The sequence below is a fragment of the Pongo abelii genome, chromosome 1, assembly GCF_028885655.2.
Source record: "Pongo abelii isolate AG06213 chromosome 1, NHGRI_mPonAbe1-v2.0_pri, whole genome shotgun sequence".
Lineage (NCBI taxonomy): Eukaryota > Metazoa > Chordata > Mammalia > Primates > Hominidae > Pongo > Pongo abelii.
The window spans coordinates 197,492,196-197,519,906 of NC_071985.2; the positions used below are offsets into that span (position 1 = coordinate 197,492,196).

The following is a 27,711-nucleotide window of genomic DNA, read 5'->3' on the forward strand; positions in this document are numbered from 1 at the left end:
ATCATCGCACTCCAGCCTGGGTGACATAGTGAAACTTTGTCTCAATCAATCAATAAATAAATAAAATGAAATAAAATAAAATAAAATAGAAAAGTAAAGCTGGGAAGATGTATAAAGAACAGTTTTTAGTCTCTGTGAAATATTCTTGGTTATTTGCTGACTACAGCAGAAGTTTCAAACTGATATCCTAAAGGAAATCTGTTCAGGCTGGGCATGGTGGCTTATGCCTATAATCTCAGCACTTTGGGGAGGCTGAGCTGGGAGGACAGCTCAAGGCCAGGAGTTTGTGACTAGCCTAGGCAACGTAGGAAGACCTCATCTCTACAAAAAAATTTAAAAATTTAGCCAGGTGTGGGCCAGACGTGGTGGAGATCAAGACCCCGTCTCTATTAAAAACACAAAAATTAGCTAGGTGTGGTGATGGGTGCCTGTAAGCCCAGCTACTCAGGAGGCTGAGGCAGGACAATCGCTTGAACCAGGGAGTTGGAGGTTGCAGTGAGCCGAGATCGTACCACTGCACTTCAACCTGGTGACAGAGCGAGACCCTGTCTCAAAAAAAAAAAAAAAAAAAAAAAAAAAAAATTAGCCAGGTGTGGTGGTGTGGACCTGTAGTCCCAGCTAGTTGAGAGGCGGAGGCAGGAAGATTGCTTGAGCTCAGGAAGTCAAGGCTGCAGTGAGCGGTGATTGTGCCACTGCACTCCAGCCTGGGCAACACAGCAAGACCCTGTCTCAAATAAATAATAAAACAAAAATAGGCTGGGCGTGGTGGCTCACGCCTGTAATCCCAGCACTTTAGGAGGACAAGGTAGGTGGATCATTTGAGGTTAAGAGTTCGAGACCAGCCTGCCCAACATGGCAAAACCCCCTCTCTACTACAAATACAAAAAAATGAGCCAGGTGTAGTGGCATGTGCCTGTAGTCCAGCTACTTGGGAGGGTGAGGCAGGAGAATCGCTTTAACCTGGGAGGTGGAGGTTGCAGTGAGCCATGACTGCACCAGTGCATTCCAGCCTGGGTGACAAAGCGAGAGTCTGTCTCAAAAAATAAATAAATAAATAAAAATAAAAATTTTAAAAGTTAAAAAAAAAAGGAAAACTGTTCTCTAAGGTTTCTGGTTAAATATATTGGAGAAATATTCCTATCCTGAAGATTCATAATGGTCATTTGCATATCAATGGTCTTCAAAAGTTCCATAATAAAAAAAATCTGTTTAACAGCATTTCTAAAACTTAACTTGGAAGAGAAAATCTTTCTCCTCTGTGATTTTAAAAATACAGTCATCTGGATGCAATGTGGTATTTATTAAATACGGGAGGAAACACTAGGTTAAAATATATAATCCAGTCATATAGGATTTATTTATTTATTTATTTAGAGATAGGGTCTGCAGTCTCCACCTCCCAGGCTCAGGTGATCCTCCCCTCAGCCTCCGGAGTAGCTGGGACTACAGGCACCCACCACACAACCAGCTAATTCTTTAATTTTTTTATAGAGATGAGGTTTTGCCATGTTGCCCAGACTGGTCTCCAACCGCTGGGCTGAAGCAATCCACCCGCCTCGGCCTCCCAAAGTGCTGAGATTACAGGCCTAAGCCTGATATATATAGGTTTTAATCCCTAGAAGATACTATTAACTTTTTTTGGCTTTTGTTATTTTTCATGGACACATAAGGATTACACATATTTATGAGGTACAGTGTAATATTTTGATACACATATATAATGTATAATGATCAAATCAGGGTAATTAGGATATCTATACCTCAAACATTATGCCAGGAAAATTCCAAACCCACTCTCCTGGTTATTTGAAAATATACAATAAGTTGGTAATTATAGCCATCCTATAGTGCTATAGAATATCAGAACTTATTCCTCCTATCTAGTTGTAATTTTGTATCTGTTAACCAGTCTTTGGTAATCCCCCTCCCTTTCCTGCCTCTAGTAACTACTATTTTACTCTCTACTTCTATGACATCAACTTTTATAGCTTCCACCAGTGAGATCATGCAGTATTTATCTCTCTGTGGTTGGTTTATTTCACGTAACATAATGTCCTCCAGGCTCATCTATGTTGCCACAAATGACAGAATTTCATTCTTTTTTGTGGCTAAATGGTATTCCATTGTGTATAAATACCATATTTTCTTTATCCATTCATCTGTTGAGGGACACTTAGGTTGATTCCATATCTTGCCTATTGTAATAGTACTGCAATAAACATGGGGATGCAGATATCTTCTTGACACACTGTTTCCTTTCCTTTGCATATATACTCAGTAGTGGGATGGCTGGATCATATGGTAGTTTTAATTTCAGTTTTATGAAGAACTTTCATACTGATTTTCCTAATGGCTGTACTAATTTACATTGCCACCAATAGTGCATATGGTTCCCCTTTTTCTGCATTCTTTGTCTTTTTGATGATGACTATATTAATTTGAGTGAGATGATATCTCATTGTGATTTTAATTGGCATTCCCCTGGTGATTATTGATGTTGAGCATTTTTTCATATACCTGTTGGTCATCTCAATTACTCTCTTGAGACATTTGCCTATTTTAAAATCAAAATTTTTTTTTTTTTGCTGTTGAGTTGTTTGAGTTCTTTGGATATCCTGGATATTAATACCTTGTTTTTTTGAGACAGAATCTTGTTCTGTTGCCCAGGCTCATTGCAGCCTTGCCCTTCTGGGCTCCAGTGATCCTCCCACCTCCGCCTCCTGAGTAGCTGGGACCACAGGTGCATGCCAGCACGTCCAGCTAATTTTTTTATTTTTTGTAGAGATGAGGTCTCACTATGTTGCCCAGGCTTGTCTTGAACTTGTGGGCTCAAGCAGTCCTCCTGCCTCAGCCTCCTGAGAAGCTGGGATTACAGGCATGTACCATGTGCCCAGCTGTTTCTATGTTTTTGATATAAATGTTTATTGCCATAAACTTCCCTCTGAATTCTGTTTTTGCTCTATCCCACAGGGTTCAGAATGTTGTATTTCTATTTTCATTTGTTCCAAGAAATTTAAAAAATTTCTTCTTAATTTCTTCATTGACCCACTGGTTGTTCAGGAGCATACTGTTTAATTTCCATGTAAAAGATATTTGAGGCCGGGCATGGTGACTCATGACTGTAATCCTAGTACTTTGGGAGGCCGAGGCGGGCGGATCACTTGAGGTCAGGAGTTCGAGACCAGCCTGGCCAACGTTAAATAAAAAAAATAATTGAGGCTGGGTGAAGTGGCTCACATCTGTAATCCCAGCACTTTGGGAGGCCAAGGTAGGTGGATTGCTTAAACTCAGCCTGGATAACATAGTGAAAAACCTTGTCTCTACAAAAAATGTCAAAATTAGCCACACATGGTGGCATGTGCCTATGGCCCTAGCTACTCAGGAGGCTGATGTGGAAGGATCACTTGAGCTTAGGAGGCGAAGGTTCCAGTGAGCCATGATCTCACCAGAGTGAGACCCTGTCTCAAAAAAGAAAAAAAAAAAAAGAAAGAAAGAAATCATATCAAGTATCATTTTTTTTTTTTTTTTGAGATAGAATCCCACTCAGTCACCCAGGCTGGAGTGTGCAATGGTGTGATCTCGGCTCTGCAATCTCTGCCTCCTGGGTTCAAGCGATTCTCCTACCTCAGCCTCTTGAGTAGCTGGGATTATAGGCACCTGCCACCACACCCTGCTAATTTTTGTATTTTTAGTAGACACGGGGTTTTGCCATGTTGGCCAGGCTGGTCACGAACTCCTGACCTCAAGTGATCCACCTGCCTCAGCCTCCCAAAGTGCCGGGATTACAGGCATGAGCCACCACGCCCGGCAATTATTTATTTATTTTGAGACAGAGTCTCACTCTGTCGCCCAGGCTGGAGTGCAGTGGCGTGATCTTGGTTTACTGCAACCTCCACCTTCTAGGTTCAAGCGATTCTCTTGCCTCAGCCTCCTGAGTAGCTGGGATTACAGGCATGTGCCACCACTCCTGGCTAATTTTTGTATTTTTAGTAGAGATGGGGTTTCATCATGTTGGCCAGGGTGGTCTTGAACTTCTGACCTCAAGTGATCCACTCACCTTGGCCTCTCAAAGTACTGGGATTATAGGCATGAGCCACTGCACCTAACCACCTCCATTATTTTAAATTTGTTGAAATTTGTTTTGTGGCCTAACATGTGGTCTATCCTGGTGAATGTTCCATGTGCTGAGAAAAGAATGTATATTCTGCAGCTGCTGGATGAAATGCTTTGTATATATCTGTTAGGTCCATTTGGTCTAAAGTGTATTTTAAATCCAATGTTTCTTGGTTGATTTTCTATCTAGATCATCTGTCAAGTGCTGACAGTGGGGTGTTGAAGTTCTCAACTACTATTATTGGAGTCTCTCTGTCTCTTTAGAGCTAATAATACTTGCTTTATATTATATATCTGGATGCTCCAGTGTTGGCTGCACGCATATTTACAACTGTTATATCCTCTTGGTAAACTGATCCCTTTAGCATTATATAATGACCTTCTTTGTCTCATTTTATAGTTTTTGACTTAAAGTCTGTTTTGTCTAACTTAAATATAGCTACTCCTGCTTGCATTTCTTTTCCGCTTGCATGGAATGAATAACTTTCTCCATCCCTTCACTTTCAGTTTATATGTATCTTTACAGGTGAAGTGAATTTCTCATAGGCAGCATATATTTGGATTGTTAAAAAATTCAGTATTTTAAATATAGGAGGTACATGTGAGATTTGTTACATGGGTATATTACACCCAGATGGTGAGCTTAGCACCCAATAGTTTTTCTCTTTTTTTTTTGAGATAGAGCCTTGCTCTGTTGCCAGGCTGGAGCGCAGTGGCGCTATCTCAGCTCACTACAACCTCTGCCTCCCGAGTTCAAGTGATTCTCCTGCCTCAGCCTCCCGAGTAGCTGGGACTACAGGTGCGCGCCACCATGCCTGGCTAATTTTTGTATTTTTAGTAGAGATGGGGTTTCACCATGTTGGCCAAGACGGTCTTGATCTCTTGACCTTGTGATCCATCGGCCTTGGCCTCCCAAAGTGCTGGGATTACAGGCGTGAGCCACCGCGCCCAACCCCAATAGAGTTTTTCAACCCATCCCCCCTGCCCTCCTCTCTAGTAGTCCACAGTGTTTATTATTCCCATGTTATGTCCATGTGTGCTCAATGTTTAGGTCCCACTTTTAAGTGAAAGCATGCAGTATTTGGTTTTCTGTTCCTGTGTTAGTTTGTTTAGGATTATGACCTTCAGCTCCATCTATGTTGCTGTAAAGGATATGATTTCATTCTTTTAAAAAATTCATTCAGTGGCTGGGCTTGGTGGCTCATGCCAGTAATCCCTGCACTTTGGAAGGATGAGGCACGTGGATTGCTTGAGCTCTGGATTCAAGACCAGTCTGGGCAACATAGTGATATCCCGTCTCTACAAAAATACAAAAATAAGCCAGGTGTGGTGATGCATGCCTTGTGTGGTGATGCATGCCTTTTGTGGTGATGCATGCCTGTAGTCCCAGCCATTCAGGAGGCTGGGGCAAGAGGATCGCCTGAGCCCGGGAGACAGAGGTTGCAGTAAGTTGAGATTGCACCACTGTACTCCAGTCTGGGCACCAGAGTGAGAAAAAAATTCATTTTGCCAGTCTACATCTTTTCAGTGGGCAATTTAATTTGTTTACCTTCAAAGTTACTACTGATAGGTGAAGGCCTGTTCTTGTTATTTTGTTAATTGTTTTCTGCTTGTTTTCTATATCCTTTCTTCCTTTCTTCTTATTATCATGGTAGGTTGGTGGTTTTCTGTAGAGCAACAAGGTTTGAATCTTTTCTGTTTCTTTCTTGTGTATCTGTTCTACCAGTGAGTTTTATACTGTTGTTTCCATAATAATGACTATTGACTTTTTGCCTCCAGATGTAGGACTCCCTCGAACATTTCCTATAGGTCGAATCTTGTGGTGATAAATGTCCTCAGTTTATGCATGTCTCGGAAATACTATTTCTCCCTCATTTCTAAAAGTTAGCTTTGCTGGAAATAGGATTCTTATTGATTGATTGATTGACTGAATGACTGAGACAGGGTCTCACTCCGTTGCTCAGGCTGGAGTACAGTGGCACAATCACAGCTCACTGCAACCTCTGCCTCCTGAGCTCACGTGATCCTCTACAGGGTACAGCATTCTTGGCTGACAATTGTTTTTTTCAGCCCTTTGAATATATCATCTCAATCTCTCCAGGCCTATAAGGTTTCTGTGGAGAAATCTGCTGTTAGTTTAATGAGGATTCTAAGTGACTTGATGCTTTTCTGTTGTTTTTAGAATTCTGTCTGTCTTTGACTTGACAATTTGACTACAATGTTCCTTGGGAAGAACCTTTTAGGGTTCGATCTGTTTGGAGACTTTTGAGCCTCCTAGATCTAGATGTCCATATTTCTCCCCAGATTTGGGAAGTTTTCAGCTATTATTTCTTTTTTTTTGAGACAGGGTCTCACTCTGTCATCCCAGGCTAGAGTGTAGTGGTGTGATCTCGGCTCGTTGCAGCCTCAACCCCCCAGGCTCAAGTGATCCTCCTGCCTCAGTCCCCTGAGTAGCTGGGACTACAAGTGCATGCCACCATGCCTGGCTAATTTTTGTATTTTTTGTAGAGATGGAGTATCACCATGTTGCCCAAGCTGGACTCAAAACTCCTGAGCAAAAGCGATCTGCCCACCTTGGCTTCCCAAAATGTTGGGATTACAGGTGTAAGCCACCATGCCCAACCTATTATTTCATTAAGCAGATTTTTCCACACCTTTCCCTTTCTCTTCTCCTTCTGGAACTCCCATAATACAAATATTTATTTGCTTACTGGTGTTCCATAAGTCGCAGAGGCACTATTCACTCTTTTTCATTCTTACTTCTTTTTTCTTCCTGACTCCAATTTTTTTTTCAAATGACCTGTTTTCAAGTTCAGAGATTCTTCTGCTTGATCAAATCTGCTGTTGAAGCTCTCTATTGTATTTTGTATCTTCCATTGAATTCTTCAGCTGAAGATTTCTGTTTGGTTCTTTTTAAATTTCTATCTTTTTGTTGAATTTCTTGTTCATATTGCAAATTGCTTTCCCGATTTTTTTTTTTAGGCAGAGTTTCGCTCTTGTTGCCCAGGCTGGTGTGCAATGGCGTGATCTCGGCTCACCGCAACCTCCACCTCCCAGGTTTAAGCAATTCTCCTGCCTCAGCCTCTCGAGTAGCTGGGATAATAGGCATGTGCCACCACGCCCGGCTAATTTTGTATTTTTAATACAGACAAGGTTTCTCCATGTTGGTCAGGCTGGTCTCGAACTCCCGACCTCAGGTGTTCTGCCTGCCTCGGCCTCCCAAAGTAATGAGATTACAGGCGTGAGCCACTGTGGCCGGCCTGCTTTCCCGATTTTGTTGAGTTGTCTATTGGTATTTTCTTGTATCTCAATATATTTGGGCTATCCCAATATCTATGGGATATTGGGCACCAATATCCCCAGTGCTACTTCATCTCAGGTATGGGGCTATGCCTGTTCTGGGTGGCCCAGACATGGCTTCCCTGATATGCAGGGCACTGCTTCAGCTTAGGTACTGGAGTGTGTGACTGCTCTGGATGACTAAGGCACTGCTTCTTGAGATGCAACGTACTCCTTCAATTAAGGCACGGGAGAGGTATGACTTTTTTTTTTTTTAATAGACTGAGTCTCGCTCTGTTTGCCCAGGCTGGAGTAGCTGGGACTACAGGCGTTCGCCATGATGTCCGACTAATTTGTTTTGTAGTTTTAGTAGAGATGGGGTTTCGCCATGTTGGCCAGGCTGTTCTCAAATTCCTGACCTCAGGTGATATGCCTGCCTCGGCCTCACAAAGTGCTGGGATTACAGGTGTGAGCCACCATGCCTGGCCGAGATATGACCTCTTTAAGTGGCCAAGGCACAAGGTGTAACAGGTGCTTGCAGCTCGACAGGGCTGTCAGGCCACTGGGCTGGGGTAATTTGGTGATAGCATAGCCTTAACAATAAAGAGGAGTCATGGCTACTTGCCCCCTGGAGCAAGACATACCCCAGCTATAGTTCCACTTCCAAGATGGAGTAGTGCAGTAGCTGCTTGGACCACAGTGGGTGGAGCACAGTATCAGCTCCTTTTCTCGGGTTGGGGGGGTACACTTATGTGGACTCCAGGCAGCTCCCCAAGATGGGATTAGTGCCTAAGAACAGTGCTGGGGACCCCAGTGTAGGTGTCCAAGGTGTTGATGGGGATTGCTGGGATCCTCTTGCTTATCTGTTCACTGTAGGGATAAGTTCCTCCTGGTTCCCAGCTGATCCTGATTTGGAGATGGAGTAGTGGAGGCTCAGTGTTTCTTTCTGTTCTCTGTCTGGTCATCCCGACTTTCTGTGCTCACCAGGGTTTCTGTTACTCCTCTGATGCAGGAGTAACAGAGGGCTCTCCCTCAGTTATTTTCATTAAAATACAGTTGTTTGGCCCAGTGCAGTGATTCATGCCTATAATCCCAGCACTTTGAGAGGTTGAGGCGAGTGGATCACCTGAGGTCAGAAGTTCGAGACCAGCCTGGCCAACATGGTGAAACCTCATCTCTACTAAAAATACAAAAATTAGCCGGGTGTAGTGGCAGAAGCCTATAATTCCAGCTACTCCGGAGGCTGAGGCAGAAGTATCGCTTGAACCTGGGAGGTGGAGATTGCAGTGAGCTGAGATCACGCCATTACACTCTAGCCTGGCATCATGCCATTACACTCTAGCCTGGGCGACAAAAGCAAAACTCCATCTCAAAAAAAAAAGGTCGGACATGGTGGCTCATGTCTGTAATCCCAGCACTTTGGTAGACTGAGGTGGGCAGATTGCCTGAGGTCAGGAGTTCGAGACCAGCCTGGCCATCATGGTGAAACCCCATCTCTACTAAAAATGCAAAAATTAGCTAGGCATGGTGGTAGGTGCCTGTAATCCCAGCTACTTGGGAGGCTGAGGCAGGAGAATTGCTTGAACCTGGGAGATGGAGGTTGCAGTGAGCCGAGATCACACTACTGCACTCCAGCCTGGGCAACAGAGCGAGACTCCATTAAATAAATAAAATAAAAAATGTAGTTGTTTATCTGTTTTTCTGGCTTTCTTTGTGAGGGGAGCAAGCACTAGGGGCTTCTAGTCAGCCATCTTGCTGACATCACTTCCTCTGGACCTCCCATTAACCACCAACCCTGAAAATGTACAACATTGATTGTAAAGAGGAGCCAATATAAGAACATGGATAAATGAGTGGGACAATAATTTAAAGCCACGAATCTGAAACAGGTTCGTGTGTGTGGGACATATAAAGCTATAAGAAACAGAGCTGTATAGTAAGGTACATCTGGAAATGTCTATCTTAATCAATGGCAAGTAACCTAAAATAGTTTTGGGTTATAGACTCTCAGACATCCTGGGAATGTCAGTTTACTTTTTGTTGTTGGAAAGTTTGAGATGCACTGATTTAAAGCTTATGTTCTACCAAGTAAAGCTAACACATTAATGAAAAGGTTTTCTGGAAAGAATAAGAAAAACTTTTTAAATTATTTAATTGAAACTTAAGGATAGGTGCAGTGGCTCAAGCCTGTAATCCTGGCACTTTGGGAGGCCAAGGTGAGCGGATTACTTGAGGTCAGGAGTTTGAGACCAGCCTGGCCAACATGGTGAAACCCTGTCTCTACTAGAAAAATAAAAAATAAAAAAATTACTGTGTGTGGTGGCACCCAGTAATCCCAGTCGGTAATCCTAGCTACTAGGGAGGCTGAGGCATGAGAGTCGCTTGAACCCGCGAGGCGGAGCTTGTAGTGAGCCGAGATCATGCCACTGTACTCCAGCCTGGGCAACAGAGCGAGACTCTGTCTCAAAAAAAAAAAAAAAAAAAAAAAAAAAAAAAAAGTAAAGCTGTAATTCTACAATTAAATATTTTTTTATTTTTTGAGACAAGGTCTGGCTCTGTCACCTAGCCTGGAGTGCAGTGGCACGATTTTGGCTCACGGCAACCTCCCTCTGCCTCTGCGCTCAAGTGATCCTCCCACCACAGCCTCCTGAGTAGCTGAGACTACAGACATGTGCTACCACGCCTGGCTAATTTTTATATTTTTTGTAGAGACGGGGTTTCTCTATGTTGCCCAGGCTGGTCTCAAACTCCTGAACTCAAGCAATCTGCCCATCTCAGCCTCCCAAAGTGATGGAATTATAGGCGTGAGCCACCATGCCCAGCCCAATTAAACTCTTTCACATGCTTAATACTACTAGTACATGTCAAAGGTTTCTATAAAATGTTATCGTCATTAGCTGAGTGTGAAGGCCTGTGGTCCCAACTACTTGGGAGGCTGAGGTGGGAGGACTGCTTGAGCCCAAGAGTTCTAGTTTAGCCTGAACAAAATAATGCTTTCTCTTTCTCTCTCTCTTTTTCAAAGACGCATATGCTAAAGGAACAATCAGGTACTTTCACATTTTTTAACATTTTAGTTAAATTAAGGGCCTGTTTTAGGGAGATTCATTCTATTAAACTACTTATATTCTGGTATTTTCATAAAAATAAGTTCCTAAGCCCCTTTCAAGGTAAGGAAAGGGAAGACATTTGTTTACTGAAAGTTTCACTTAATTTCATGTGGAAACAATTTGGAATGCAAAGAGTATTTCTTTATCCTTTTTCTGAGATTTAAAAAATACATGTAAGAATGACAGTTCTTGAATTAAAATATTTTACCCAAAGTGTAGGCTTACCTGTATTCCAGCATGGCTACAGAGGTAAAAATCAAACTCATATGGGTGTGTAATGTCTGTATCAACTGTTGTTCCAGCTGGGATATTGCCACTTCTTCCAACCTAGATTTGTTTGGTTAAAGTTTAAACAAACAAGAAAAAGGTAAAAATGTATCTGAAAGCACTTTAAAAAATGTATGAATACATAGGCTGATCCTACATTTCACCACTTTCACCTTGAAATATGACTTAAGCAGTCATTCAGAGCAGACTTTACGCAGGTCCTTCCTAGTCTTACATGTTGCTGAAAGTGAGCGCTGATACACAACAAAGCCTAATACAGTCCCTACAACTGCTTAGCTGATAGTTGACCCCACTATGGGTGGAAGACAGTAAAAAAATTTTTTTTTAAATTAACTTAAAGTGCTCCAATTTATGGTACCTGTGCATAGTAGGTATTCCTGAACGTGTGATTTATGAAGATCAGCATTTACCTTGGAGAAAACTAGATGTTTAGAGAGAGAGAATGCTGACAACATCAACAACAGTCACACCATCTGTTAACCATTTATGGATCAGGCACTTTAGACACATTATTTCTAAAACCTGATAACAATCCTGCAAGTTAGGGATTATTTCCATTTGTTTAGGGAAATAAAGGCTCAGGAATACAAAATAATTTGCTCAATAGCACACAATAAAGGGCAGAACTGGGATTCAAACAATGAAATAATTGCAAAGGCCTTATTCCGTTTATTTCATACTATCAGTTTCAACATCTTGTAAGAGGACACCATGATTTTCTCTGAGTGGATATAATACAACTGAAATGATTCAAAATTCTTGATGATACAAGCTCCTTATAAAACACTTAAAAATATTTATTATACCCACCTCCACCGCCTTATCCCAACACATTTAAAATCATTAACTGTAAGTCTAGGTTTACAAGGCTAGCAAATCAGAAACTATTTTACTGACTCAGATAATATTTTTGCCACGTGAGTGACTGTTATAAGGTGGTACCTTGAATTATAGTGGTGTGGACCAACCAGCTTCACTTTACCAAGCACAAAACAAAACAGTTCATAATCTACTAAATTATGTCTGGTCCTAAAAAAAATACTTAACTCTAATAAATTAGCAACACATAAATCTTCTAATTAATACATACAAAAAGTTGTAGGCTGGGTGTGATGGCTCACACCTATAATCCTAGCACTTTGGGAGGCTGAGGTGGGTGGATCATTTGAAGCCAGGAGTTTGTGACCAGCCTGGCCAACACGGTGAAATCCTGCCTCCAATAAAACTATAAAAATTAGCCAGGCGTGGTGGCACATGCCTGTAATCCCAGCTACTCAGGAGGCTGAGGCCTGACAATCGCTTGAACCCAGAAGGCGGGGGCTGCAGTGAGCCAAAGTCGTGCCACTGCACTCCAGCCTGGGCAACAGAGCAAAACTGTCACAAAAACAAAAACAAAAAAATAAAACTACCTCATAATCTTGTTGGTGAGGATTAAATTTATAAGCAATACTTAGAACAATATCTATTATTATTTCTTCTTCTCTATTCTACCATTATCGCCACCACCCTACAGCTAGCCAAACTTTATTTATTAATTTTTTTTTTGTTCTCATCACTCTACTAATGAGAGCTAGCCAATCTTTACTGAGTACTTAGCGTGGGCCAAGCCCTGTTCTAAGTGCATTACGTATTTTATTTAATTCTCCCAACAACCCAAATAAGGTAGATATTAATATTATCCAATCTTGTTAAGAAATAAACAGGCACAGAGATGTTAAGTTGCTTGCCCAAAGGAATACAGTGAGTATGTATGGCAAAGACGAACACCCCTCTCTTAGTCCTTTCTATCAAATCCCTTTCTCAAGGGGAAACAACACTTGGTATCATTAGATTTCTCTGCTCCAAGATTTACAGGATAGGGGCAGATGGGATCAGAGCACTGAAAATGACAGTAAGACTGCTGTCTTGCTGCACACAGATAAGAAAACATATTTTCGGCCGGGTGCAGTGGCTCACACCTGTAATCCCAGCACTTTGGGAGGCTGAGGCGGGCGGATCACAAGGTCAGGAGATCGAGACCGTCCTGGCTAACACGGTGAAACCCCGTCTCTACTAAAAATACAAAAAATTAGGCAGGCGTGGTGGCAGGCGCCTGTAGTCCCAGCTACTCGGGAGGCTGAGGCAGGAGAATGGCGTGAATCCGGGAGGCGGAGCTTGCAGTGAGCCGAGATCGCGCCACTGCACTCCAGCCTGGGTGACAGAGTGAGACTCCGTCTCAAAAAAAAAAAAAAAAAAAAAAAAAGAAAACGTATTTCCTTAGGTATTTATACCTCTCTTTCCTTCCTAATTATAAAAATATACATTCACATTATAAAATGCATAAAATAATTCTGTGAACTTTAAAGGAAACATGGCTGAAAGTTAGTTTGTATAAATTTCCACTTTCTTTTTTTTTTGAGATGGAGTCCTGCTCTCTTGCCCAGGCTGGAGTACAGTGGCACCATCTTGGTTCACTGCAACCTTCGCCTCCTGGGTTCAAGTGATTCTCCTGCCTCAGTCTCCCGAGTAGCTGGGATTACAGATGTGCGCCACCACGCCCGGCTATTTTTTGTATTTTTAGTAGAGACAGGGTTTCACCATGTTGGCCAGGCTGGTCTTGAACTCCCAACCTCAAGTGATCCGCCTGCCTTGGCCTCCCAAGGTGCTGGAATTACAGGCATGAGCCACTGCGCCTGGCCTGAATTTCCACTTTTTAAAAAAACTAATATGTATGAGATATTTTAAAAAGAGAATGTACCTTTTTTTCTGAAGATTTTAGGAAAATATGAATAGAAGAATAATTTTAAAACTATGAGTTTCTTCACAACAAAAAAGCGGAATGAGATTTTGAACATTTGGAGTGTGACTAGAAATTCTAGTAAGTTAAAAATAATCTATTTTGATGCTTCTGTACTCATAATGTAATTGTTGAAATTTGCTGCTATATATTGGAAACCCTGCTGTTGGCAGAAGGCCCTTGTTGAATGCTCTATGAACTACGTTGGATAAGCTTGGTTTATAATAGTATTACAACAGAGGTGAGATTACCCTTTCTGTCCTATCAGCACAAAATAATCGAGTGTGATGTCTCTTCTGAACTACAATGTAGGTTATTCCAGGTTGATAGTCTTTCTCCAAACTGATGCAGGCTTCTCGAATCGCTAGTAGTTCATAATATAATACCTAGAGAATATGAAATGGAAAGATTCAATATAGTCAGCTATTTGTTTTTATATACTTCAAAGCAGGATAATGATTTAATCTCAGGATTCCTTAATTTCACTGCTCTATAGCTAATATGCTTCTTGATTCCATTTTAACAATTATCAGAACATGGTCTTAGCAAACAAGGCATACACATTTGTAGCGAACATGTTCAAAAAGACAATCTGAGAAAACACCAAGTTTTGACTTGGGGAACTCTAACAAGGTTTTAACTCTAGAACTAGACACCATATTATAAACACCATAGTCTGATGAGATTCTAGGTAACCAACCTGCCTAAACTGCCCCTCTGAAACACCATCCCGATAAAAGATGATACGAGTAGGCTTGAACCGAGTTGACTTATAAAATTGAATAAGAAGTTCCCGGACCATGGAGGCCAAGTCCTGGATGATCTCCTGTCGGGGTCTCTGAACTCTTACTGTGGCACAGTATCTGCTTGGGTGGGCATCCATACTACCTACAACCTAGGTTAGAAAAAGTAAAAAATAAATAAATAAATAAATAAAAATAAATAAATGATAATCAAAATTACATGAATTTCATTTACATTTTTATTTTACTGTAACCTTACCACTTATCACTGTTTACTTTGAAAGTAATTAAAAATAGTAATTCTGAGTTGGGTATGATGGTATGTGCCTATAGTCCCAGCTACTCAGGAAGCTGAGGCAGGAGGATCACTTGTGCCCAGGAATTTGAGGCCAGCCTGGGCAAAACAGCAAGACCCCATCTCTCTCTCTTTCTTTTTTTTTTTTTTTTTTTTTTTTCCTTTTTTGAGACACAGTCTCGCTCTGTCACCAGCCTGGAGTGCAGTGGCGCAATCTCGGCTCACTGCAACCCGTACCTCCTGGTTCAAGTGATTCTCCTGCCTCAGCCTCCAGAGTAGCTGGGACTACAGGTGCGCACCACCATGCCCAACTAATTTTTGTATTTTTAGTAGAGACGGAGTTTCACCATGTTGGCCGGGATGGTCTCGATATCTTGACCTCGTGATCTGTCTGCCTTGGCCTCCCAAAGTGTTGGGATTACAGGCGTGAGCCACCGCACCCAGCCTACCCCATCTTTTTAAAAAATTAAAAAGAATAGTACTATAGTACTTCCCATTGAAGAACAGAATAAAACACCTAGTATAGGGTAAAAAACTATTTTCCTATAACTAGGCTGAACTATACATTTAACAATTAGATTCTTTGTGTTGTTGGTAGACTTAAAGATTAGTGAGGAAAGAAAGGACAAAAAGATGTGTATAAGAGAATAAGAGAAAAGAAATAAGTAAAAACAAGGACCAATTCAAACCACTGATTTTTCTTCCTATCTCTTCCACTTTAGCAACCTATCTCAGAAGCCATACTTAAGACTTTAGCTTCATCTTAGAACTGTTACGCTTCATAAATTTTAAAATCAGAATTTTCCCTCTTGGCCTGAATCTATACAGTCTTACTGAGCTGCATTTGTGTTCTGTATCTGGTCCTCAGAGATGTTAATCTTGGTTTTGAAACTAGCTATATTAATTTTCTCTTTCTGTGTCTAATATTGTTATATCTTTGGAGAAGAGACCTCAAAGCATGAACTAATAACATTATTCTGATCAGAGCCTAGAGCTGGTCACTGCCTCCAGACTCTCTTTCTTCCAGTTAACCTATACCAAAGTCATGCTTCAAAAATGGAACTTTGACCATTTCTTTCCCTTGAAAGGTATCTCGCTACTTAAGAATAAATCCAGGCCGGGCGTGGTGGCTCACGCCTGTAATCCCAGAACTTTGGGAGGCCGAGGTGGGCGGATCACAAGGTCAGGAGATTGAGACCATCCTGGCTAACACGGTGAAACCCCGTCTCTACTAAAAATACAAAAAATTAGCCGGGCGTATAGGCATGTGCCTGTAGTCCCAGCTACTCAGGAGGCTGAGGCAGGAGGATGGCGTGAACCCAGGAGGCGGAGCTTGCAGTGAGCCAAGATCGCACCCACTGCACTCCAGCCTGGGCTACAGAGTGAGACTCTGTCTCAAAAAAAAAAAAAAAAAAAAAAAAGAATAAATCCAGAACCCTCGGATGGAACAAAATGCCTCACAAAAGCTTCCTAGCCTCATAGCCTGAAGCATACTATGTTCCAATTCCTTGTATTTCTCAACATTCCCAAAACACACCAGTTTCTTGCAACTTAAATCTTGTTACTTCGTTATCATGATAACACCTATTATACTATGTGGCACTCATTACTTACTTAGTTTCTCACACTACTCTCTAAGTTCTTGGAGATAGAAGCCATATAGTGAAAAATAATCAACCAATAAATTCTATTTACAAGACTTCTGATAACCATAAAAGAAAGTGGGTATTTGGTAGAAACAGATTTAGTAGAAAAAGACAATGACTACCAGAAGTCCAAAGGAATTAAAATATGCTTAAACTTTTGTGGAAAACGACCCAAAGTAGCAAATCCAAGGAAGTCTTTTGAGTTCCTTTATCATTTTATCATCTATAAGAACACTTTAATGAATGTTAGAGATGACTCAATACAACCACTGAAGATTTAAAGAAAATAATTCATGTATAACATTAAAAATGCAAAAGCAAGAGAATTAATAGATAAAAATTAATTTCCTTTACTAATGAAAATAGCTTTGAAATCATGAAGTGGAAATTTAAATATTACTATCATGTTCAGGGATGAATTAGATTTATCAGATTCATAAAACAAGATTTATGTGAAGATTATAATGGATCATAGAAAAAATATACCTAATGCTAGATGACGAGTTGGTGGGTGCAGCGCACTAGCATGGCACATGTATACATATGTAACTTACCTGCACATTGTGCACATGTACCATAAAACCTAAAGTATAATAATAATAATAATAATAATAATAATAATAAAAGATTAAAAAAAAAAAAGAAAAAATATTAAATCTTTTTTTTGTTGTTTTGAGATGGGGTCTCCCTCTGTCACCCAGGCTGGAGTGCAGTGGCATGATTTCAGCTCACTGCAACCTCCGCCTCCCGAGTTCAAGTGATTCTCTTGCCTCAGCCTCCCAAATAGCTAGATTTAAAGGCTACCACACCAGGCTAATTTCGTATTTTTCATAGAGATGGGGTTTCACCATGTTGGTCAGGCTGGTCTTGAACTCCTGACGTCAAGTGATCCACCCACCTCAGCCTCCCAAAGTGATGGGATTCTAGGTGTGAGCCACCGTGCCTGGCCAATTAAATCTTACAGTTTAATTTCTGAAGTTTATTAAATATGCCTAAAAGATGTTCATATTTTCAAAATGTTGGCTATTTGTTAAAATCAAGTGATTTTCAAAATAGGTAAAATATTATTAGGCTTTCTCAAGTTTATAAGAAATGCACTTAAACTGACACAAAAAGGTTACAAATACAGAGAGAGCAAAGAAATAATAGGCAGATGCTAAAAACAGGAGTGGCAGTAGTAAAATAAAGAATTTGCCTGGGCGCGGTAGCTCATGCCTGTAATCTCAGTACTTTGGGAGGCCGAAGCAGGTGGACTGACCGAGATCAGGAGTTCAAGACCAGCCTGGCCAACATGGTGAAGCCCTGTCTCTACTAAAAATACAAAAAATTAGCCGGGCATGGTGGCAGGTGCCTGTAATCCCAGCTACTCGGGAGGCTGAGGCAGGATAATCGCTTGAACCTGGGAGATGGAGGTTGCAGTGAGCCGAGATTGTGTCATTGCACTCTAGCCTGGGCAACAAGATAACTCTGTCTGAAAAAAATAAATAAAATAAAAGAATTCAGGTGCAAAGTATTGAACTGGATGAAGGTGGGAGACATTTTATATATTAAAAAATGTAATCCACCAAGCTTATATGTAGTGTATCTTTCTATGACAAAGATATTACTGAAATATACAAACAAACTATTCAAAACAACAAAAAGTAACTAAAAATGCATAATCATGGAGAGGTCAAGTAGACAAATTAAAGTATAATACAGAAGATTTGAATAATGTAACCAGCAAACTTGATTTAATAGATACATATGGAACTTGCAAACCCCAAACCAGAGAATAATCATTCTTTTCAAAAACCCAAAGAACATTTATGAAAGTTGGCTACAAAGAAAATATTAAAATTCAAAAAGTTGAAACTGCAAAATTGATACTGGTCTGTCAACCTTAGGGAAGATAAACCTGGCTGACACTCACAGCAGCAATAGAAGGCTTCTTTCCATCACCAGCAGGTGGATGAGTGACATCAGCTCCCAAAAAGATCACTGGTTGCTGGAACACAGAAGGTCTTAAACACATTTTGAAAAAGGGTTAGATATTTCATTTTTTCAGTATCCATTTATCTGTTTCACACAATTGCAACGTAACTTCAAGTTATTGACAGCACAGAGGAAGTCCTATGTAATCCAAAGTTTTTTTTTTTTTTGAGACAGAGTCTCTCTCTGTCGCCCAGGCTGGAGTGCAGTGGCACGATCTCGGCTCACTGCAAGCTCTGCCTCCCGAGTTCATGCCATTCTCCTGCCTCAGCCTCCCAAGTAGCTGGGACTACAGGTGCCCGCCACCACGCCCGGCTAATTTTTTGTATTTTTTAGTAGAGATGGGGTTTCACCATGTTAGCCAGGATGGTCTCAATCTCCTGACCCTGTGATCCACCCGCCTCGGCCTCCCAAAATGCTGGGATTACAGGCGTGAGCCACCACGCCTGGCCAATCCAAAGTTTTATTCACAGCAGAATTTTATCCAAAATAGTGGTGCTGGTGGTTGAAAAGGGCTATATTAATGTTAACAGATACTAGTATTCTCCAACATGGGCACAAAATTATAAACTTCTTTATGATCCACAAATTTTTATCCCTCTTTAAAAATCGACTTATATTTTAAAGCTATGTAATCTCTCAAGGGAAAAAGGAATCATTACACTTTAGACTGGAATGGGTTTTGGGAAGACACTACCCCCACTCCCTGGCCGAAAGTAGAAATTTGAGTAACATATATTCAACAGTCATAAAGGAGCTAGGGCTTCCTTTTAGTTTACTTTTGTTATTATTGTTTTTTTGAGACAGGGTCTCACTGTGTTGCCCAGGCTGGAGTGCAGTGGCGTAATCACAGTTCACTGCAGCCTTGACTTCCCGGGCTCAGGTAATCCTCCCACCTCAGCCTCTGGAGCGGCTGGAACGACAGGCACACGCCACCACACATGGCTAATCTTTCTATTTTTTTGTAGAGATAAAGTTTCACCATGTTGGGCTTGTTGATAAAATTCTTTATTTATCTCATTTACGGATGTCATCTCATATTTAACAGGGGTAGAAAGTAGAGGTGGCATGGAAAAAGAGGAAAAAAAGGACTTTTGTGTCAAACAAACATGGGCCAATTCTTATTCTAATGTTTATTTGTGGTGTATAGTTAACTTTTTTGAGGCCTAATTGCTTCAACTATTAAAAAGGAACTTGTTCAATTCTCTGAAAAATGGCCTCTTCCTCAGTGACTTGCACAATAAGCTACCTCCTGTTTCTAGGTCATGTTGTCTCTTACTTCCTAAGAGCTCCAGCTCTAAGAAGGGTGATCTAACAGTAATATGTTTTCTCACTGACTACAGCAAGAGGGCTGATATGGCTTACTTAATTGACTAATCTGGGCTCCCAGTTCCTTCTCTCCTTCACATTCCAGGTAAGTGAGTAGTCTCATGAAACCAGGTTGAAGATGATTACCAAATAAAGTGAAAATTCTTCAAGCTGGGCTCTCCAGTGAGAAATAAAGCGCTGGATACTTTCTGGCTACGTAAGAGGTACTTTGCATACTAAATGAAAATTGTTGGGGCTCGAGCCTGCTCCCACCCTGTGGAGTGTACTTTCATTTTCAATAAATCTCTGCTTTTGTTGCTTCATTCTTTCCTTAAAAAATAAAATAAAATAAAATAAAATTGTGGGGGGCATTTTCACAAGAGAATCTCTGAACCTTGCCAATCCAAATTATTTTTTTACCAAAATGTCTACGAATCTCCCACAGTAGGAATTATTAAGGGGGTCTCCTACACAGCTCTTACAGTAGTTAGATATGGTCATATATAGACAAATGAAGATATAAAAATAACATTTTCATAAGCGATTAGCATATCTTACCTTTGATGAGGTACAAGAATATTATTGATCCCTCCGAGTTTAACATTTATCTTTAGGCACAAGTTTGAGAGAGTTTGAGGAGATGTTTTTATTACATTCTTGACTTGAACACATTGTGTAGCCATACCCAAAAGTGTGTCTCCTACACGTTTCACTTCCGCTATGGAATAGATGCAAAACCTCTAGTCAGAAAAAAAGACCTGAAAATAATTTTACATACTGAAAATAAAGCTACTATGTTTCCCCCTTAAAATCCATCATTGTATTACAGGATACCAAAAATTATGCCAATACAGTACTAAGGCGATGCTGTTAAAATTGAAAGCATACTGCTTTGAAGACTAGCTTAAATATTTAGTGACAATTTTTCTAGTTGTTTTCTTCTTTCTATAAAAAGGTATATTTTTGCCATAGTATAACTGCAATAACTGAAAAGCATAAAGTGAAACATGTACATAATCCCTTGTTATCGTTTTATAGTACTCTCTTCCAATAATTTTCTCATTTATATTATTTTAATGTACTTGTAATCACAGTACACTTACAGCTTTCAATCCTATTCTCTTACCTTTAATTTAAAAATTCAGAGGTATTATAGCACAAATAATAAAAGTCCCCTGTTCCTTTCCCCTCCTCTGCCATTATAACCATCATAAATATTTCGGTGTATATAACTTTTTTTTTTTTTTTTTTTTGAGAGGATCTCACTCTGTCGCCCAGGCTGGAGTGCAGTGGCACAATCATGGATCACTGTAGTCTCGACCTCCTGAGCTAAAGTGATCCTCTTGCCTCAGCCTCCCAAGTGGCTGGAACTACAGGCATGCACCACCACACCAAGCCTTTTTTTTTTTTTTTTTTAGTAGCAATGAGGGAGGTCTCACCATGTTGCCCAGGCTGGTCTCAAACTCCTGAGCTCAAGTGTTCTCCTGCTCCAGCCTCCCAAAGTGTTGGGATTACAAGCAAGAGCCACTGCACCCAGCCATAACTTCTTTTTTTTTTTTTTTGAGATGGAGTCTCATTCTGTCACCCAGGCTAGAGTACAGTGGCGTGATCTCAGCTCACTGCAACCTCTGCCTCCCGCGTTCAAGCAATTCTCCTACCTTAGCCTCCCGAGTAGCTGGGATTACAGGTGTGCACCACCTCGCCTAGCTAATTTCTGTATTTTTATTTTTTTGTTTTTATTTTTTATTTTTGAGATAGAGTTTCGCTCTTGTTGCCCAGGGCTGGAGTGCAATGGCGCAATCTTGGCTCACTGCAACCTTTGCCCTCTGGGTTCAAGCGATTCTCCTGCCTCAGCCTCTTGAAGTAGCTGGGATTACAGGCACCTGCCACCATGCCCTGATAATTTTTTGTGTGTGTGTGTTTTTAGTAGAGATGGAGTTTCACCACGTTGGCCAGCTGGTCTTGAACTCCTGACCTCAGGTGATCCACCTGCCTCGGCCTCCCAAAGTGCTGGGATTACAGGCATGAGCCACTACGCCCATGATATCTAAGAAGTGGTATAATGTTACCTAAAAGTAGACTTAGATTAGTTGTAAATATATATTAAAAAGTCTAGGGAAAACACTACAAAAATTTTTAAAGGAAGTCTAATTGATATGTTAAAAGAGAATGAAAAATAGAATTATACAAAATGCTCAATTAAAACCAAGAGGGGCCAGGAGCAGTGGCACATGCCTGTAATCCCAGCATTGGGAGGCTGAGGCGGGAGGATCACTTGAGACCAGGAGTTCGAGACCAGCCCAGGCATGTTTACAGTTTTGATGAAAAAGGTAATATCAATTTATACTACCATCAGCAACATATTAATACACTGCATACTCACAAGCACTAGGTATTATAATATTTAAATATGTTTGCTAATTTAGTAGCACAAAATTTTTCCCTTTATTGATTTGTACTTTTCTTCTCTTTTTTTTTTTTGAGAAAGGGTCTCAGTCTGTTGCCCAGGCTAGAGTGCAGTGGCATGATCTTGGCTCACTGCAACCTCTACTGCTGGCTCAAGTGATCTTCCTGTCTCAGCCTCCCAAGTAGCTAGGACCACAGATGTGTACTACCATGCCTGGCTAATTTTTCTATTTTTTTGCAGATAGGAGATTTCGCCATGTTGCTCAGACTAGTCTTGAATTCCTGAACTCAAGTAATCTGCCCACCTCAGCTTCTCAAAATGCTGGGATTACAGGCATAAGCCACTGCATCTGGCCTGTATTTTTCTTTAACTATGAATAGAAACAAACTTTTTATCATATATTTACTTGCTTTGTTTTTACTAGAGAAATTTCAGTTTATATTCTTTTCTCATTAATCTAAAAAAAGGTTTTTATTTAACTAATAATAAACTATTTGTTTATTGTTTCTATTTGCTACAAATATTTTCCACACTCTATTGGTTTTCTTTTCATTTTAGTACATCCGTGACATGTAGGAAATTTAGGGGCCAGGTGCAGTGGCTCATGCCTGTAATCCCAGCACTTTGGGAGGCTGAGGTGGGCAGATCACCTGAGGTCAGGTGTTTGAGACCACTCTGGCCAACATGGTGAAATCCTGTCTCTACTAAAAATACAAAAATCAGCCAGGCATGGTGGCATGCGCCTATAGACCCAGCTACTAGGGAGGCTGAGGCAGGAGAACAGCTTGAACCTGGGAGGTGGAGGTTGCAGTGAGCTGAGATCACGCCACTGCACTCCAGCCTGGGCAACAGAGGGAGACTCTGTCTCAAAAAAAAAAAAAAAAAAAAAAAAAAAGGCCAGGCATGGTGGCTCATGCCTGTAATCCTAGCACTTTGGGAGGCCGAGGCGGGAGGATCACAAGGTCATGAGATTGAGACCATCCTGGCTAACACAGTGAAACCCTGTCTCTACTAAAAAATACAAAAAAATTAGCCAGGCATGGTGGCAGGTGCCTGTAGTCCCAGCTACTCGGGAGGCTGAGGCAGGAGAATGGCATAAACCCAGGAGGTGGAGCTTGCAGTGAGCTGAGATCGCACCACTGCACTCCAACCTGGGCGACAGAGCGAGACTCTCTCTCAAAAAAAAAAAAAAAAGAGAAAAGTTAATGTTTACTCAGTCAAATCTGACAATTTTCTTTTGTGATTTCTTCTATTATTTCTAAACTTACATGATTTTACCCTGTTCAGTGGTTTGAAAATTATATTTTCTTTGTATTTTTGTACAATTCAATGATTTACATTTAGCTTATTAATCTCACAAAATTTTGTTTATAATAATAACAGTTAACATTGACTGTTTACTATATGACAGGTGCTATTCTAGGCCCTTTACATATGTAGACTCAGTTAATCCTTACAACAACCCTATATATGGATTAGGTATTATTAGTATCCCAGGGTATGTGTGCTATATATCAAGGAAGTATAACTGATACACTAAAAGAGGAAAGAAAATAGAATCATATAAAATGCCCAATTGAAACGAGAAAAAGGCTAGGTGCATTGGCTCACACCTGTAATCCCTGTACTTTGGGAGGCCAAGGTTTAAGGATTGCTTGAGCCCAGGAGTTTGAGACCAACCCGAGAAACATAGTGAGATCCTGTCTCTACAAAAAAATAAAAAATTAGTCCGGTGTGGTGGCACATGCCTGTAGTTCCAGCTACTTGGAAGGCTGAGGCAGGAGGATTGCTTGAGCCCAAGAGGTCAAGGCTGCAGTAAGCCATGATTGTACCACTGCACTCCAGCCTAAAAGACTGAGTGAGATCCCATCCCATACATACATACCACATACATACATAAATATTGTCCCAATTCCAGAGATGAGGAAACTAAGGGCTAGTGTGATTAAGTAATTCAGCCAAATCACACAGGTAGTAGAACTGGCAGTACCTGAATATTGAGCAACACAGTTTAATTTGATAGCCTGTGCTTTTAACCACTACATTATACTGATACTCAAATTATCTCAATGCCATTTTTATTCAATAATTCTTTCTTTAGCCATTGTTATGTGATGCCTCTTTTCACTACTGAAACTCTTTTTTTTTTTTTTTTTTGAGACAGAGTTTCGCTCTGTCGCCCAGGCTGGAGTGCAGTGGTGCGATCTCGGCTCACTGCAAGCTCCGCCTCCTGCGTTCACGCCATTCTCCTGCCTCAGCCTCCTGAGTGGCTGGGACCACAGGCGCCCACCACCATGCCCAGCTAATTTTTTGTATTTTTAGTAGAGACGGGGGTTTCACTGTGTTAGCCAGGATGGTCTCGATCTCCTGACCTCGTGATCCACCCACCTCTGCCTCCCAAAGTGCTGGGATTACAGGCGTGAGCCACCGTGCCCAGCCCTGAAACTCTTTTCACAATGTCTCATCTTGGACTATTTAGTTTGCTATATTAATTTGTCTTCAAGTAATAATACATGGTTTTAAATACTGTATCATAAAATATATTTTAATATTTGAAAGTTTTAGGATATGTTTCAGTATAATCCTAAAAGGATATCAAGTACTTGAGGAAAAATGCAGTCTTAAGATATCCTTACCATACACTGGTGTCTTCCCTGGCAGGATGACGATAATGAGCTGTAGGCCAGAATATGTGTTCTTGAGATGCCGGAACATGGGCTCTACGCTGTCTGCCCCCTGTGCATATTTGCAGAAGCACGGCTGGCCCTGGATGGGCATCCCTGCATCCTTAGAAATCTTACGCAGCTGGTCTGTGAAACCCCTAGAAGGAGAAACCACTAAATATAAAACCTTTGTCTAGTCATGAATTCCCACAAAGTAGTAATGGGAAGTTTGGGAAGGGAATGGAAGGATGTAGCAAAGATTTGTGTGCTCCATATATGGGAGGTCACCAGACTACTGATGTTAAGGGCAATGGTCTGTCAGTAATCCAAACTGATTACATTCCAAACGAATGGATTACATTCCAAACGAATGGATTACATTCCAAACGTTTGGATTACAATCCAAACGAAGAACATTCTATACAGTTATACGGCATTCTGTAGTTTACAAGGAGCATTACTAATAGTATATGCTGGTTAAGAGCTCAGCTCTAGAGTTAGTATGCAGAGTTCCATTCCCAGTTCTGCTACATACTAGCTATGAAATTTTAGGCACTTACTTCAGTTTTCCTCATCTGTAAAAGGATTGCTTCAATTATAGGGTTGGTGTGAAGATTAAATGAGATCATATATGTAAAGCACTTAGCACACCACCCAAGACCATGGTAAAAGCTTGATACATTTTAGCTATTGTATATTTTCTAATTTGATCTCACAAGAGTCATAAGAAAGAGGCACGGCAGGTATTATTCCTGTTTTACAGATCAGAAAACAGTTTCATAGACATTACATATTTGGCCAAAGGTCAAATGATTAGACAAATGGTAGAGCCAGAATTTCTATAGTATTACCTATCTCACACTAGGATAGCAGGAAAGGTTATGCCCTCAGAGGATATTTTTTAAAATATAAAACCAAAATTTAAAAACAGATGAGGCCAGGTGCAGTGCCTCACACCTATAATCCCAGCAATTTGGGAGGCTGAGGCAGGAGGATCACTTGAGGTCAGGAGTTCGAGACCAGCTTGGCCAACATGGCAAAAATCCATCTCTACTAAAAATACGAAACTAGTCTAGTGTGGTGGCAGGCACCTGTAGTCCCCGCTACTTGGGAGGTTGAGGCAGGAGAATCACTTGAATCTGGGAAGCGGAGGTTGCGGTGAACCAAGATTATGCCACTGCACTCCAGCCTAGGTGACAGAGTAAGACTCTGTCTCCAAATAAACAAACAGATGAAGCAGGCAGCATTTTAATGTACTTTCATTTATACTGAAAAACCCCCAAAACCAATTTCTTTTTTTTTTGAGATGGAGTCTCACTCTGTTGCCCAGGCTGGAGTGCAGTGATACAATCACAACTCACTGCTGCAGCCTCAACTTCCCAGGCTCAAATGATCTTCCCACCTGAGCTTCCCAAGTAGCTGGGATTATAGGCATGTGCCACTGCGCCTGGCTAATTTTTGTATTTTTAGTAGAGATGGGGTTTCAACATATTGGTCAGGCTGGTCTTGAACTCCTGGCCTCAGGCGATCCACCCACCTCAGCCTCCCAAAGTGCTGGGATTACAGGCATGAGCCACTGCTCCCGGACACCAATTTCATATTTATAGAAAATTTTGAATTCAGTATAAATAAGCAATAATGAGCAACAATCGCTTCACTTGTTTTTAAAACAATTGAGGTCCTAAGTCAAGGATCTGAGTGATCTTTGCTCAAAACACTCTGATTCCTTCAGGATAGAGATGAAGTTCGTAGAAATTCCCTTCTCCTATTCCTTATTGGTGCTTAATTAAAGAAGTATGAAATTGAGTATTTTCACTTAGCCTAACAAGAGCCACAAGCCCAATGATTCTGAGACATCTATTCAAGCTGTGAATAACAAATATAAAATGAAAAATAAAAAAGCTCGTTTGAAAAACATTGGAAATGTTGTTTTTTTTTGTTTTTTGTTTTTTTTTGGCCTTTCAAGGCCAAATAAGATAATCATAGCATTGTAATAAGCCATCCTTGTGACATTTCACTTGAAAGCAGGGGGATAAAAACTCTGGAGGAAAAAAAATACATTAAGTGATCATTAAAGCATCCATCTGGAGATTTGGGATTAATAAAAAGGGATGAAGAGAATTAAATAGAAAACAATTTTATTTCTCATATTCTAATTTCTTCTTGCCATGAAGAAAGCAAGGCAAATTCTGAAATGGCCTGAGGTAAATTGGTCTCTGTATCACTCAAGAATGTTTCATTATTGGCATACTTTATATAAGTAGAGATTTAAATTAGACAAGGATCATTTCTTCAAGAAAATTAGATTCCAGAGGGATGGTACATTTACAAAATCATTATAATACGATTTTATTTTGCACAAAAACTGACAAGCACAAATAGAGAGGATACTGATGGGTAGAGACAGGAAGGAGGCATTCTCAGTAAAGGGTGGCACGAGTGGAAACAGGAAAAAAAGGCCAGGGAGATAGAAGGAATACGGTGCTTCAGTTTCTTTGGCCAGAATATGTGAAAATGGAGTAATGATAAAGGACTTAAGAGACTGGTGAAAGATATGAAATGTCATACTGATTTTACGCTTGAACCTGGGAGGCGGAGGTTGCAGTGAGCCGAAATCACGCCACTGCACTCCAGCCTGGATGACAGAGTGAGACTCTGTCTCAATAAAATAAACAAATAAATGTCATAGTGATTTTGAATGTCACTCTTAGTCAAAGGGAAGCCTAAACATTTCAGAGTAGGTTAGTCACAAGTAGAGGTGGTGTTCTTTCATGACAGCCAAATTTCTCAAACAAAGGTGACAGCAGAAACCCTTGAGACTGTGTGAGAATCTCAAAGGAGAGGAGATAGATAATGAAAAGGAAAAGAAGCCAGAAAACTTAAACTAAAGAACCAGAAGGCAAGAGAGGAGGATGTCAAGAAGGTTGGCAGGGTGCGGTGGCTCACGCCTATAATCCCAGCACTTTGGGAGGCCAAGGCAGGAGGACTGCTTGAGTCCAGGAGTTTGAAACCAGTCTAGGCAACATAGTGAGATCCTATCTATACAAAAAAACAAAATTAGCTGGGCATGGTGGCATATGCCTGTAGTCCCAGCTGCTTAGGAAGCTCAGGTGGG

At 40.8% G+C, this 27,711-nt stretch overlaps 2 protein-coding genes across 6 annotated transcripts in view; one reads left to right on the plus strand and one right to left on the minus strand.

Moving 5' to 3' along the window:
- LOC100439898 (magnesium transporter protein 1-like) overlaps positions 1 to 27,711 on the plus strand; it is a 111,958-nt gene that overhangs the window by 30,029 nt on the left and 54,218 nt on the right. The window lies entirely within an intron of this gene.
- The window catches only part of AGO3 (argonaute RISC catalytic component 3), a 138,596-nt gene that overhangs the window by 17,689 nt on the left and 93,196 nt on the right, over positions 1 to 27,711 (minus strand). For all 5 annotated transcript variants that reach the window (XM_054555322.2, XM_054555331.2, XM_002811057.5 and 2 more), the window contains 6 exons: positions 24,570 to 24,754; positions 20,085 to 20,244; positions 18,160 to 18,250; positions 14,264 to 14,458; positions 13,815 to 13,949; positions 10,725 to 10,826 (listed from right to left, as the gene is read on the minus strand). In XM_054555322.2, the coding sequence (XP_054411297.1) occupies positions 10,725 to 10,826; positions 13,815 to 13,949; positions 14,264 to 14,458; positions 18,160 to 18,250; positions 20,085 to 20,244; positions 24,570 to 24,754 (868 nt within the window). The remainder of the gene's footprint in view (positions 1 to 10,724; positions 10,827 to 13,814; positions 13,950 to 14,263; positions 14,459 to 18,159; positions 18,251 to 20,084; positions 20,245 to 24,569; positions 24,755 to 27,711) is intronic.